The sequence below is a fragment of the Triticum urartu genome, chromosome 4, assembly GCF_003073215.2.
Source record: "Triticum urartu cultivar G1812 chromosome 4, Tu2.1, whole genome shotgun sequence".
In the NCBI taxonomy this organism is placed as follows: Eukaryota; Viridiplantae; Streptophyta; class Magnoliopsida; order Poales; family Poaceae; genus Triticum; species Triticum urartu.
The window spans coordinates 96,015,954-96,028,991 of NC_053025.1; the positions used below are offsets into that span (position 1 = coordinate 96,015,954).

Consider the following 13,038-nt stretch of genomic DNA (forward strand, 5'->3'; position numbering starts at 1 on the left):
TATTGTTTAGTGATATATATATATATATATATATGTGTGTGTGTGTGTGTGTGTGTGTGTGTGTTTAATATATACATAACCAATTTTCATAATATTTGACAGTTTTATATTCATATTTTTAACAAGCTAAACGAGCCAGCTCGCAAGTTAAACGAGTCGAGCCAATCTTGGATTTGAGCTCGTTATAATAACGAGTCGAGCTAGCTCGTTAGCGACACGAGCTCTAGCGAGTCGAGCCAAGCTGGCTTGACTCAGCTCGAATTCCAGCCCTAGGTACAATGATGATCCAGAGTAGATCACAGAACAGCGGTCAAAATTATCCTTAGTTATCCAAGAGAATTAAGAAAATGTTTCTCGGTTACGGAGGTGATAAAGAATTCATCGTAAAGAGTTACGTCGATGCAAGCTTTGACACCAATCCGGATGACTCTAAGTCTCGATCCGAATGACTAAAGTATAAATAAGTATTCTTTTATTTCAAAATAAATGTCTCAAATTTAGTATAACTTTGTATAAATAAATAAGTGTCTCAAGTTTAGTATAATTTTGTACTAAGTTTATTTTGGGACGGAGGGAGTATATATTAATATATAGAAAAATACGACAGCCTGGCTCTGGCTCTTAACCGTTGGATTTGCTTGATCGGGCGGGTATAATTAATGTGAGACGGTGTGGCCTCATTAGACACCAAAATACTGTAGCTCGTGGGACCACATGTAAGCCCTCTTCTCTTCCCTGCACTCTTCGTCGTCTCTCGCTTCGACGCTTTCCATGGCCGCCTCCCTCTCCTCCCCTCCCTCCTTCCATCTCCTCCCCGCCCCCGCGCCCCGCCTCTTCCCCAACCCCACAGCCACTCCCCGAGCAAAGCGCAAGAGCAATTGCAGGAAGCCTCGTCCCTTGTCCTGCTCCGCTGCCACATCCCCGTCCCCTTCCGCTTCACTCACCGCCACCGCCGGTGCGGCCAAGGCCGGTTCATGGAGGGACCTATGCAGCCTCAACGCCTGGGTGGTGGGCGACTACTACCGCCTCGTCTCCGCCGTCAACGCACTCGAGCCGCCTCTTCGGAGGCTTTCCGACGAACAGGTGGCGTGCCGCGTGGAACACCCCGCCCACGATTCCTGGTTCCCGATTGCTTTTCGTTGTGTGGGTGATGGATTTATGTGTTCGTGCAGCTGAAGGGGAAGACGGCGGAGTTCCGCGCGCGCCTGGGTCGCGGGGAGACGCTCGCCGACGTTCAGGCAGGTTGGTCTCCTTGCTGTTCCTGTTACTGTTAGTGTTGCACTGCAGCGTTCCCTTCGAGTTGTCGTCTGAGATGCGTTGGTGTGTGTTTGCTTCTGTCCAGAGGCGTTCTCTGTGGTGAGGGAGGCGGCAAGGAGGACGCTCGGCATGCGGCACTTCGATGTTCAGGTATACTAGCTTTGCTCTGTTAGGATGTTCAAGCAATGCACTAGTCTGTTTGGGGGTGATTGAGCTTCGTTTAATTGATGTTTTTGTGTTAGATTGTTGGTGGCGCTGTGCTCCATGACGGGTGCATTGCCGAGATGAAGACCGGCGAGGGGAAGACACTCGTGTCGACCTTGGCAGCTTATCTCAATGCACTGACTGGGGATGGAGTTCATGGTACTGTATGCATTTAGATTATTTGCGTTTTGCCAATCAAAAATTCTGAGTTAAACTGTACCATTGAGTCTATCATGGCATTGTGCATGGATGAGCGCAATGCATATGCTCGTTCTTTTGTTCTTAAATACCACCATATTCCCCACCGTAGTTTGCTAAAATCATACTATTAAATAATTTATGCATGAGTATATATAAGATATTTTTGTTACTCGGATTATAAACTCTTGCCTGTGTTTGTTGATCCAAACAAAGATGTTTATTCAAGGTTGGTTTGTTGATATTATACATTGATTTGATCCACTTTCCACATTTCCATTGTTAAACCCTAAACAGGCATCCATGTCCTTGGTCCCACTTCTTCACATTTATAAGCACTGTAAACCTTTTTCAGTGGTGACTGTAAATGATTATTTGGCACAGCGAGATGCTGAATGGATGGGTCGTGTTCATCGTTTTCTTGGTCTAACTGTCGGTCTAATTCAGGTATACTTCTACATAATGCTGTTGTCATACTTTCTAGACTCCCTCATCGTTCTGGCTTGGAACCAGTCAGTTTTTGCGCTGTTACAGTATTTTTAGAGAAACGTATGATCGAAGGCAAACATTTAACCTTCTTTCACTCTTTCATCTGTGGCATATGCATAGGCGGGTATGAAGTCTGATGAGAGGAGAGCCAACTATATGTGTGACATTACATACACTAATAACTCGGTAAGATGCTCAGTAGAACAACAACTTTTAGATAGTTCTATAGTGGCTATTCATCTGAGGACCTTTCTTCTTGTAACTTGGTATTATATGTTAAAGTTGTCTTCATTTCAGATTTAAAGTAATACTAAAATAAGTTGTCTTTGAATCTTCTACGAGAATCTGCCTGTGAGCTGCAGCCATACTTGTTAATGAATCCTTTACCTGCTTATCTTGGTTATGTAGTACTTTATGGTGATATCCCAATATATATAGGTTCTCAAAGACTGCTCATAACCTACAGGAGCTTGGATTTGATTATCTTCGTGACAACTTGTCACGTAAGAAAGAACAGTTAGTCATGAGATGGTACATTCGAGGCTGTCCTCTCTCACTTTTTCAGAACTGTGATTTGTTTATTTGTTAATTTTCTGCGTAATACACGATTTGATAGGCCAAGACCATTCCATTTTTCTATCGTGGATGAAGTGGACTCAGTGCTTATCGATGAAGGAAGAAACCCATTGTTAATAAGTGGAGAGGTTTTCCTCGCTATTTTTTTGCTAACCTTGTCCCTCCTATGTCTGGCCTGTCAAAATGCAAGATGTTCACCAGCCTTTCTATCCTATATTAGGATAATAGAGAAGCAGCACGGTATCCAGTTGCTGCTAAAGTTGCAGATCTTCTCATGGAGGGTGCTGTGAGTATTTTCATGTTGCTTGAATTAAAGTTACAATGGTCATGGTTTACTAATATTTCCCACTAATAATCATTATTTTGATTTATTTCTGCAGCATTATACTGTAGAACTGAAGGGCAATAATATAGATCTAACAGAAGATGGAGTTACTTATGCTGAGATGATTCTTGGGACCAATGATCTGTGGGATGAGAATGATCCGTGGGCAAGGTGCCATCACTGTATTTCTTTTCTAGCTTTTGTCTGCAAGGTGCCATCACTGTTTATTTATTTTGTAGCTTTCTGATCGGTGTAGTTATTCTGCTCTATGGATTTATTGACAGTCAACTCAGCATTTAATATACAGTTCTGTTCAAGTATTAAAATTGCCACGGGAGAGATGGCAACAACTGTGCCCATGAATTAGCCAAGCAAACCCAGATTAGTGGTAGGGGGGCTGTCTATATGGGCCAACTACCACGGGATTTGGCACTGCTGGTGCTATCTGATTGTAATGACCGTGATGATATTTTAATATAAATGCAATCTTTCTCCTCATTTTTTTTGCCTATCAGCAACCCAGAAACATCACAGTTCTTCCATGGTAGTCTTTCCATTTGGTTGCTTGTCACTTGTGCACGTTCTTTCCCCCTTTCACTGTATATCCAAATGGTTGTTTAGAATTAGTGTTACATTATGCAACCGCATGTGAGGTGCGACCAACTTACTAGCAACTTCGACATGCGACATGACTCTGACCCTAAACTTGTTGAGTGCTTCAGATTTGTGACGAATGCATTGAAGGCCAAAGAGTTCTACCGCAGGGATGTACAGTACATTGTCAGGAATGGAAAAGCTCTCATAATTAACGAGGTACTACTATATCAATTTCAAAATTGCTTATTTGCCATATAGGGTGACTTAGTTCATTTCTTTTTAAATAGTAGACTGAAACGGACGTTCCATGTTTTATTTGAGATCCAAAACCTTTTTTCTGTTGATAATTATACAAGTAAGCTTATGGTCAGCTTCACAGCAGTTTGTTTTTGCTACAACATATCTTCTGTCAGTGCACTAGTCAATCATAATCCTTGATTACTAACCCCACCCCACCTACTGACTCCTTGAAAACCCGATAGAACATAGGAACATATGGTAGTCCTCTTCTTAGCTTCAGTTCACAATTTCAGTGGATCATGCTATCCTTGAAACCAGATAGAACATCGAAAAATATGGCATTCCTTACTTGGCTTCAGTCCACTAGCTATTAAATGGATCCAGTGCATGCTATTCTGTTTTGGGGTAAACTATGTAAGGCTATTACCATGGTCACATGAAGCTGAAATACGATGTACTCCCTCCGTCCGGAAATACTTGTCAGAGGAATGGATGTATCTAGACATATTTTAGTTTTAGATGCATCCATTTGCATCCATTTTTGCGACAAGTATTTTCGGACGGAGGGAGTACTCAATTTTTCCCGTGTTTAATAAATCATTTTTGCACCTGACTAAGGTCCATTCTTTTTATCATTCTGATCCTGCTGGGTTGCACTATTTCAATTTAGGGCCTGTTCGGATCTCCTCCAACTTCACAAAACTCCTCAAATCCAGCTTCTCTTCTCGTCTTCTCACTTCACGCAGCGATCTCGTTCCGTTCGGCAGCTAAATCAGCTTCCCATCGCGATTTTGGGCTGGGAGCAGTTGTTGGGCTGTCTAGGACCATATTGGGCCGGCTAGAACAAGCCCAAACGCCTGGCGAGGGGAGATATTCCTAGCGATGCGTGGCTCTTGAGGGCTGAATCGTTTTCTTTTGCGTGGCTGAGCGAACCGTTATGTTTGGCGGTGGCATTTCAGCTGTAATATGGGGGAACTCCAGATTCTGGTTTTGGTGGAGCTGGGTCTTCCTCGCTCCAGATTTTTACACTACAATCGATCGCTACTTCTCGAAGCTAGCTTCTGGCGGATATTTTGTTCGGCTTGGCTCCGCTCCAGAATTTGGTGAAGTGTGGAGCGGGAGGAGGTCCGAACAGTGCAAAGTTCTTCATGATCCTATATTTGACACTGCCTATTAGTCCATTCAATTGCACATTGGCATATTTGGGAAGACTTTGTTCTGAAACTATATTCCTAATTTTTTTTCCTCCAGCTTACTGGTCGAGTCGAACCCAAAAGGAGGTGGTCCGATGGTATTCATCAAGCAGTAGAAGCAAAAGAAGGCCTCAAAATCCAGGCAATCATTGACTTGCCCATTGTCAATTTGTACATATGAACTAATATAATTTTTCTTTTATTAGTCTTGTCATTGTTTGCGAAAGTGTTTGACAGTTTCTTGTATGCAATGCTAATTGCAATTCATCAGGCAGACTCAGTAATTGTGGCTCAGATTACGTATCAGTCTCTGTTTAAGCTTTATCCTAAGCTTTCCGGGATGACAGGTACTGCTAAGACAGAGGTACGATATCTACTTGGCCACTTCCTGGATAGTTTCTATGTTCATATTATTTATGCTCCGTTAATATTATCATATACTGGTTCTGCAGGAAAAGGAATTTCTGAAGATGTTTAAGATGCCAGTTATTGAGGTGCCCACGAATCTGCCAAATATACGGGTGGACTTACCTATCCAAGCTTTTGCGGTAAGGCTTCTGAGAAGTGAGATCATACCCAGTATTTTCCTTTGTTTATGATGACAAAACATTTGATGTCTACTATTACGTTTTGTAGACTTTAAGGGGTAAATGGCAATATGTCCGGGAAGAGGTAGAGTCTATGTTTCAATTGGGCCGTCCTGTTTTGGTTGGAACTACCAGGTATATTTTCCTTGCAACCTAGAAGAAATGCACTGCATTGCATATTACCAAACATAATACTCCCTCTATTCCCAGAAGGAGGGCGTGACATTTTCTGTGCAAAGAACAAGGTCCAAGGCAGCCTCGTGCTTAGCAAATTTGCCGATAGCCGGACATTTTTGCCCCCGGTAAATCGCCATTCGTTTGAGAACTTAATAGCACGCTGTGAACACCCGTAATCTTCTCATGAGTCGGGCTGCAACTAGGTCTCCCTGTTGTGTTTATTAGCAGAGTCAGGCATGCAAACATCCCCGCACGGGCTCGCTTTCCCCCTCCCGTGCGCTTGCCACACCATGCAAACAGATTCACACGCCCGTAATTTTGAGAGGAATTTCAGTTTCTGCAACTCTCGTACAGATACCCACTCCTCGTGAACACATCACTCCCAGCACCCCACCCCCTTCGATCAATCCGCGCGCGTCCATGTTGCTGGTATCACTGAATGAGGAGAAGCTGCACAGGTACGGACTAAGAGCAACTCCAATAGCTCCATATCCTTTAAAAAAAACTACAGTTTACGAGAAGTTGAGGCAAAAAAAGGCCCCTCCAACAGCTCCCTTAAACCCGATTTTTTACGGGATCCCGTATAATTGCGCCCAACTTCCCTCACGTTTATGGGAAGATGACCTTCCTGTATAATTTTGGCAGGCAGGAAACTGCCTGAAACTTCACGAGTGGAACGCCGGGCTGCCGCGGCGCCGGCCATCACCTCCGACGTCGGTGCACCACCGCTAGCTCCTATCCAGTCGCTGGACCCCACCGCCTCCGCGCCCGCACCCGTTGGCACCGCCGATTGCCGCCCTTCTCCACCGTGACCGGCCACCGTCGCTCCTCTCCTCCTCCGCCACCAGCTCGCCGTTCAGGCCACAACCACCGCGGCCAACGCCATGTCCGCTCCTGCACGACCAGCAGCCAACGTCTCCATGTTCGGCCGACCCCGCTGCTGTCGCGCTTCCCATGTCCCGCACCACTCTGGCGCTGTCGCCACGCCCCCCATCACCGTGTCACTGACATGCGGGCCCAGCTCTGTTTAATGGGAAACAGGAAAAAAAAGATTTTAGGGGAAGAAATTCTACAGGAACTGAGAAAAGTTGGTGTTAGACAACTTCCCCTAAATTTTACGGTCACCCCATAAAACGACTTTTACAGGAAGTTTTTTACAGGAGCTATTGGAGTTGCTCTAAACAGTGGAGAGATGCCAGTAGCATATTGTCACTGGGAGCAGCGATGCTGAAAACAGAGGTTCCTGCTGAAGTGCCTGTGGGCCTGATGGCAAAGCGGCATGCTTTGCTTGTGTCGCTTTATGCTGACGCCATTTTTCCCAAAGTGTCCTGCGTGTCAATCATTGTGCCATTGTGTTGTTAGTCGGCCATTATCTTGACACTGTCGGCCTCTATCAAAGCTAGCAACTTTCGCAGCAAAAGTCATTGTGTAATTGTCTGCTTGGGTATGGACCGGGCCTGATCGAGGTGTCCTTGAATCAAGTAGGCTGGGAGCACCATAGGGGCAGGGAGAAATAATCTATTATCTCAGGAACTTGGGTTTATTTTTTGCTTGCTTAGTAATGGTAATGATGCTCTCCTTATGAAGTGGACACGTAACAATACAGATATAATCAATCGCAATAATAACCTATCTAAACTGTACTCTGTTACAAAATGTAGGGTGCATTTTAACTATCCAATCCATGCTTTGACTAACAATTAAGCCAACAATGCATTAGGTATGTTATATAAACTTGATAACATTGGATTTGTATTAGAAAAAAACACTTTCTTGTGATTGTGATTCTGTAGCTATCAATAAAATAGTGTACAGAATTTACGGTCAAAGTTCAAAATTGATCAGTCAACATACGACCCTACATTTTGCAGAGGGAGTGGATAGGATACCAATCAATGAATCTTTTTCATAGGAACAAAAATATTCATGAAAACATATTACTTGTCTGGGAGGAAAATCTGTCTAAATCTTCGATGGGGGCTGTCGCTATAATTACCTCGCCCGTTGGTACCATTCATGGGCATGGACACTTGATTTTACAGTAATTTCTGCATGTGGTATGTTTGTGGCATTTGGAATTAATGGCATATATACCTGTTGCAGTGTTGAGAGTTCAGAATACCTGTCGGATCTTCTTAAGTCTCGTAATATTCCTCACAATGTACTTAATGCAAGACCAAAGGTATGTATGTAAACTCCTGATTTAGTTTAACTTATTCTTCCATGTTTGGAGCTAATCGAATCGTTCTCGGCAGTATGCTGCGAGAGAAGCTGAGATAATTGCACAAGCTGGAAGGAAACATGCAATTACAATTTCAACGAACATGGCAGGCAGAGGGACAGACATCATTTTAGGTGGCAACCCTAAGGTTAGTATTTAATCTCTTCTCCTTTTTTTGGGTATTTAATCTCATCTCTTGATAGCTCTCTTCGTGTATATATATGTGAAAGCAGAAAGCTAGCAGAGACTTTTCTCTCCAGGGCTTGATCAGTTCATTTTTCTGTTCTTGGTAGATGCTTGCAAAAGAAATCGTAGAAGACAATGTACTTCCATTTCTGTCGCACGACACCCCAGATGTCGAAACTGAGGGGGAGTCCACATCCCACAAGGTGATTATTTTTGTGATTTTTTAGCCATCCTAAGACTCCAAAGGTGTTTCTCACTGTCACCTTTCGTTTTTTGGCAGGGTCTTTCCAAGATAAAACTCGGGCCATCGTCACTAGCTCTGCTTGCCAAAGCTGCAATCATGGGTTAGTAATAAGTGTTGGACTATCAGTGGTTGTATGTTCTATAACCTGTAACGAGGTTTTTTATTGCGTGGCTCACTCCCCCATGTATTCTTGTAGCAAAATATGTTCACAAAAGTGAGAGCAATGAATGGTCTTTTCAGAAGGCAAAATCCACTATTATGGAGTCAATTGAAATGAGTAATACAATTGGGTTGGAAAAACTACAAGAGTGTGTGGCTGAAGTGACTGAGATGTACCCTCTTTGTGATGCAATAGCACTTGCTTATGCCACTGTTCTAAAGGATTGCGAAATTCATTGTTTTGACGAGGGTGCTGAGGTGAAGACATTAGGTGGGCTTCATGTAATAGGAACTTCTTTGCATGAGTCGCGCCGAATTGATAACCAAGTAAGACACTCTTGATGCTGCAGGGTACACTCTGTTAGGCATGATGCTTAGGCTTGTTTGTCAGATGTGATTTGAAACTAAGTAAGTTTTAGCTACCAGGTCTTTGGGGGAAATAATTTCAATAAGCTGCTTAACGTGGGCACATAAATGTAGAATCAACTGGCATTAAATTACAAACAGAATCTATTAAGTTCTGTCTTATTCCGTTCTGTTAATTACATACATTTTACTGTAAATAAATTCAATTTTCATTTTATTTGTGCGCTGTTTCTATCTCTTTCATGGCTGCCAGAGTTCTTCAAAAGCATCACATGCAAACTTTGTGCTTTTGATGCAATATGTTGTCTGTCTTATTGAATTAGTGGATTTTGTCAATTCTTTGAATAAAAACTTGCTGAGAATATAGTTCTGTGTGATGAAATTTGTACTGCCACAGTTGCATAAAATCTGCAAGTTTTTTTCCGCAGTTACGTGGTAGAGCTGGCAGACAAGGTGATCCTGGTTCCACACGGTTTATGGTGAGGTATGTCTGTTCCTGAACAAAAAACACTTGTGTAACACTAAACTATTGTAGCTATTGTAGCATCTGATGATCCTTTTGCTTGCCAAATCTAACTGTCTCTAACTTTGGTCAACTAGCTTACAAGATGAAATGTTCCGGAAGTTTAATTTGGACACAGAATGGGCCGTGAGACTTATATCAAGGATAACAAATGGCGAAGACATAGCGATCGAGAGCAATGCTGTTGTAAAACAGGTCAGATTACATTTGTTGATGTGCTAAACATCGATACCTTTAGTTTTGGGATCACAGTGTATTGTCTTGTACTCTTGTTTACATGCATTACTTCTCAAAATGCAGCTTCTAGGCCTTCAAATCAATGCAGAGAAGTATTATTTTGGCATAAGGAAAAACCTTGTTGAGTTTGATGAAGTCTTGGAGGTATATAATTTCTCTCGGCCGCTATACTTCTATACTGTTGTTTCATTCCCTGACCGTTATGCTAAATTCCAGCTATTTTTTTTGTTTTGTTTTTTATAAAGTTTTAGTGGTCACCACAGAATATAGTTCATATTAAGGCCCTTTGATTCATTTAAACCATTATGTTTGTATCTAAATGAAAAAGGTTACTGTTTCTATTGTTCTTAGTTCTTAGTGCCGCAGCTTAATTTTCATACACGTGAGGGTTTAAATACTGAATTGGTTAATGTAATTTCTCCATTTCTTGAATTCCCTTGTTCATGGAGTATCATTCATATTTATAGGTCCAAAGAAAGCACATCTATAGCCTTAGGCAGGTGATATTATCAGGTGACTCTGAAAGCTGCAGTGAACAAATTTTCCAGTAAGTTTGGCATCCTTAATTTGAAATTTATTTAATAAAAAAATTTCAAATGAGAGGTAACGGACATATTCTAAGATACAACATTATTTTAGATAATATCTTAAGAGTAGAAATAATACATTATTGCTTATGCGGATTTAGGGTAACTTGTCAGAAGCATATTATCAAGTAGTAGATGATATGCTGATATTTAATTGTGAGTTTTTAGGAGTTCAGGATTTATTTATCATGCTTGTACTCTGTTCCGTCCTTGTTGCTACCTTGTGTGTGTGTGTGTGCGCGGTGTGAACCTGATGGATTTGTGCTCTGGTGGTTTGCTTTATTTATAAAGCGGGGCGAAAGCCTTTTTCGGTACTTATCATGCTTGTACTCCTGTGAACATGACATGCATTGATGCTCGAGCACTGCCCTGATAGGTCATAATTTCTTTGCTTGCATGCTCGCTTTTGTCTTAATTGTGAGTTTTTAGGAGTTCAGGAAATATTGATCTTGTTCAGAATGTTCACCTTTTACTTCATCATTATCACTAGCCAGCTATCTATTCCTCTTTATACAAAATGATTCAGTTTTTAAACTTAAATCATTTATCTCTGAAATTTTTTACCCCACCAATTACATGCCTTCAATTGAAATGCTACTAGGTACATGCAAGCTGTAGTTGATGAAATTATTCTGGGAAATGTTGATCCCCAGAAGGTACTTTATCTTGCCCTGCTTTTTATATATCATTTTTAGAATTTCCTTTTGGTGTGCTATATGTCAGCTGTTCTGATTGCATTTCATTTCAGCCACCTAAAACGTGGGATTTGGCAAAGCTTTTGGATGAGTTTGCCAGTCTAGGCGGAAATTTGCTGACAGGTAATAAGCCTAAATATATAGTGAATTCATGTTCTTATGCAGTTAATTCTTCTGACTTTGAGATACTCTGCAGAAACATTCAAGGAGACCCAAGAGGAAGACCTACAATCATCACTTGAGCAAATACTTAGATATGGCTCTGTGGAGGTCGACAATTTTGTTCTCCCAAACATGCCAGTGCCACCTAATTCATTCAGGGGAATTCGTAAGAAAACATCTTCAGCAATGCGATGGTTTGCCATGTGTGTTGATGATACAACAAAGTAAGTTGTGATATAATCCCATATATGTTTTTCTTCAACATGGAGTTACACATTCGCCTCAGGTATTCATTGTTTCTCTATACTTCATCTATGTGATAAAAATCCAGGAAAGGGAGATATACAAACATTATCAATCTTCTTCGGAAATATTTTGGGGATTTTCTAATAGCTACCTACCTGGAAGTGCTGCAAGAGTCCCGTTATCATGATGCGTACATTAGGGGAATTGAGGTTTGCTTCTCTTACGAATATATTTGTGTTCTGTGTGGAGGTCAAGGTCATATTCTTTCTTGGGTACTTTGCAAGTGATGTTGCAATGTGCATAGCATTTACTCTGTTCTTATTTCAAGTTCCCATTCATTTTTATCCTGTGAAATTCTGTTTGTGAAAGCATATTATTTACCAACTAGCATAAGATTATAGTTAAAAATAAAGGATCTTGATTGTGGCCTCGTGGGAATGCATAATGGATGTAACTTCGGCATTACTTGACAAGTTATATGTTTCGTCACGACCATTTTATCTTTCTCTCAAGTCAACGCGTATTCTTATGTAATCATGCAACTCTGTTGAATTGAAGAGGGAAGCACTTCTGAAGACACTCGATATGTTGTGGAAGGACCATTTAGTTAACATGAACAAGCTTAGTTCTGCGGTAATTTCAATCTTTCCCTTTAGACTCCTTGATCACCAGTTTTCTGTCATTGACTCAGATTTTATAACTTTTTACTAGGTGAATGTCCGGAGCTTTGGGCACAGAAATCCTTTGGAGGAGTATAAGATTGATGGCTGTCGGTTCTTCATCTCAATGTTGAGTGCCACACGACGATTGACAGTTGAAGCCCTACTCAGTTACTGGTCATCTCCAATGGAATCTGAAGAGATCTTCAACACTGCGGATCAATAGCAGAGTAACATCACATCTGATGAATCTTTTTTCCAAAAGAGACTGCACACCCAGATACTTCTGATCCATGGCCAGTGCAATCTCATATTGTTGGAAGGTGTTTCCTGTCTAGATTGCTGGCTTGGTTCCTCATCAGTGGGGAAGTCTCTTAACACAGGCTTGATTGGGATGGCAGCCAGGTGACATTAGACTTTCTGCTTTCGTATGGATGGCCTCCCCCCGGAGTCTTAGATATAGGTTAGAAGACAATAGACATTAACCACTATCTAGCACGAGTAGATTACTCCAGCAATGAGTTAACTCTGTAGAAAACGCAACTTGATATAGATGAAGTGCAGACAGGGGATGTATATTACATAACTGGATCCAGGTGATGACGCACACATGAAGTGCTCATCAGTTTTTGCCCGTGACAATCAGAGCTTTATTATATGTTACAACTCCCAGGTAAAATACAGATTCGCGCACATTGTGTTGTCGTATCACACATATATTTCTGTCCAGTCTGTACTATTTTGTGAGTGAAACCTTTACCAAACAACTCATGTAGTGACACACTAGGCCTAAGGCCTCTCACTTGGCTATCATCTCTTGTCAAGTATGAATTGCATGCATGCGGGGTATCTGGCTTGTGGACACGGAACTCTTGAGGCTGTCCTAATGGGCAGGCAGCATTTGACATTT

General features: G+C 41.7%; 1 protein-coding gene across 2 annotated transcripts; it reads left to right on the forward strand.

The window, feature by feature from the left end:
- The first annotated feature begins 723 nt into the window (after positions 1 to 723).
- LOC125550857 (protein translocase subunit SECA2, chloroplastic) lies at positions 724 to 12,811 on the forward strand. 2 transcript variants are annotated; one of them, XM_048713969.1, is made up of 30 exons: positions 724 to 1,083; positions 1,173 to 1,242; positions 1,343 to 1,407; positions 1,500 to 1,620; positions 2,015 to 2,106; positions 2,269 to 2,334; positions 2,615 to 2,679; positions 2,765 to 2,852; positions 2,945 to 3,010; positions 3,105 to 3,220; positions 3,772 to 3,862; positions 5,138 to 5,221; positions 5,351 to 5,443; positions 5,532 to 5,627; positions 5,716 to 5,801; positions 7,947 to 8,025; positions 8,099 to 8,212; positions 8,358 to 8,453; positions 8,531 to 8,594; positions 8,691 to 8,980; positions 9,448 to 9,503; positions 9,620 to 9,737; positions 9,843 to 9,923; positions 10,247 to 10,326; positions 10,968 to 11,022; positions 11,115 to 11,184; positions 11,258 to 11,447; positions 11,555 to 11,678; positions 12,028 to 12,102; positions 12,181 to 12,811. In XM_048713969.1, the coding sequence occupies exons 1-30, from the start codon at positions 772 to 774 to the stop codon at positions 12,352 to 12,354; spliced, it is 3,177 nt and encodes a 1,058-aa protein (XP_048569926.1). In that variant the 5' UTR covers positions 724 to 771; the 3' UTR covers positions 12,355 to 12,811. The 2 variants fall into 2 exon arrangements, with proteins under 2 accessions (XP_048569926.1, XP_048569927.1); XM_048713970.1 differs by lacking the exons at positions 724 to 1,083; positions 1,173 to 1,242 and having other exon boundaries at positions 1,957 to 2,106.
- The last annotated feature ends 227 nt before the right edge of the window (positions 12,812 to 13,038 follow it).

Excerpts from the sequence above, each read along its gene's own strand:
- LOC125550857 (XM_048713969.1), top strand. The coding sequence starts at position 772 with ATGGCCGCCTCCCTCTCCTCCCCTCCCTCCTTCCATCTCCTCCCCGCC. Across the intron at positions 5,444-5,531 it reads CAGGTACTGCTAAGACAGAG|GAAAAGGAATTTCTGAAGAT; the intron begins GTACGATATCTA and ends CTGGTTCTGCAG. Across the intron at positions 11,448-11,554 it reads TGTGTTGATGATACAACAAA|GAAAGGGAGATATACAAACA; the intron begins GTAAGTTGTGAT and ends ATAAAAATCCAG.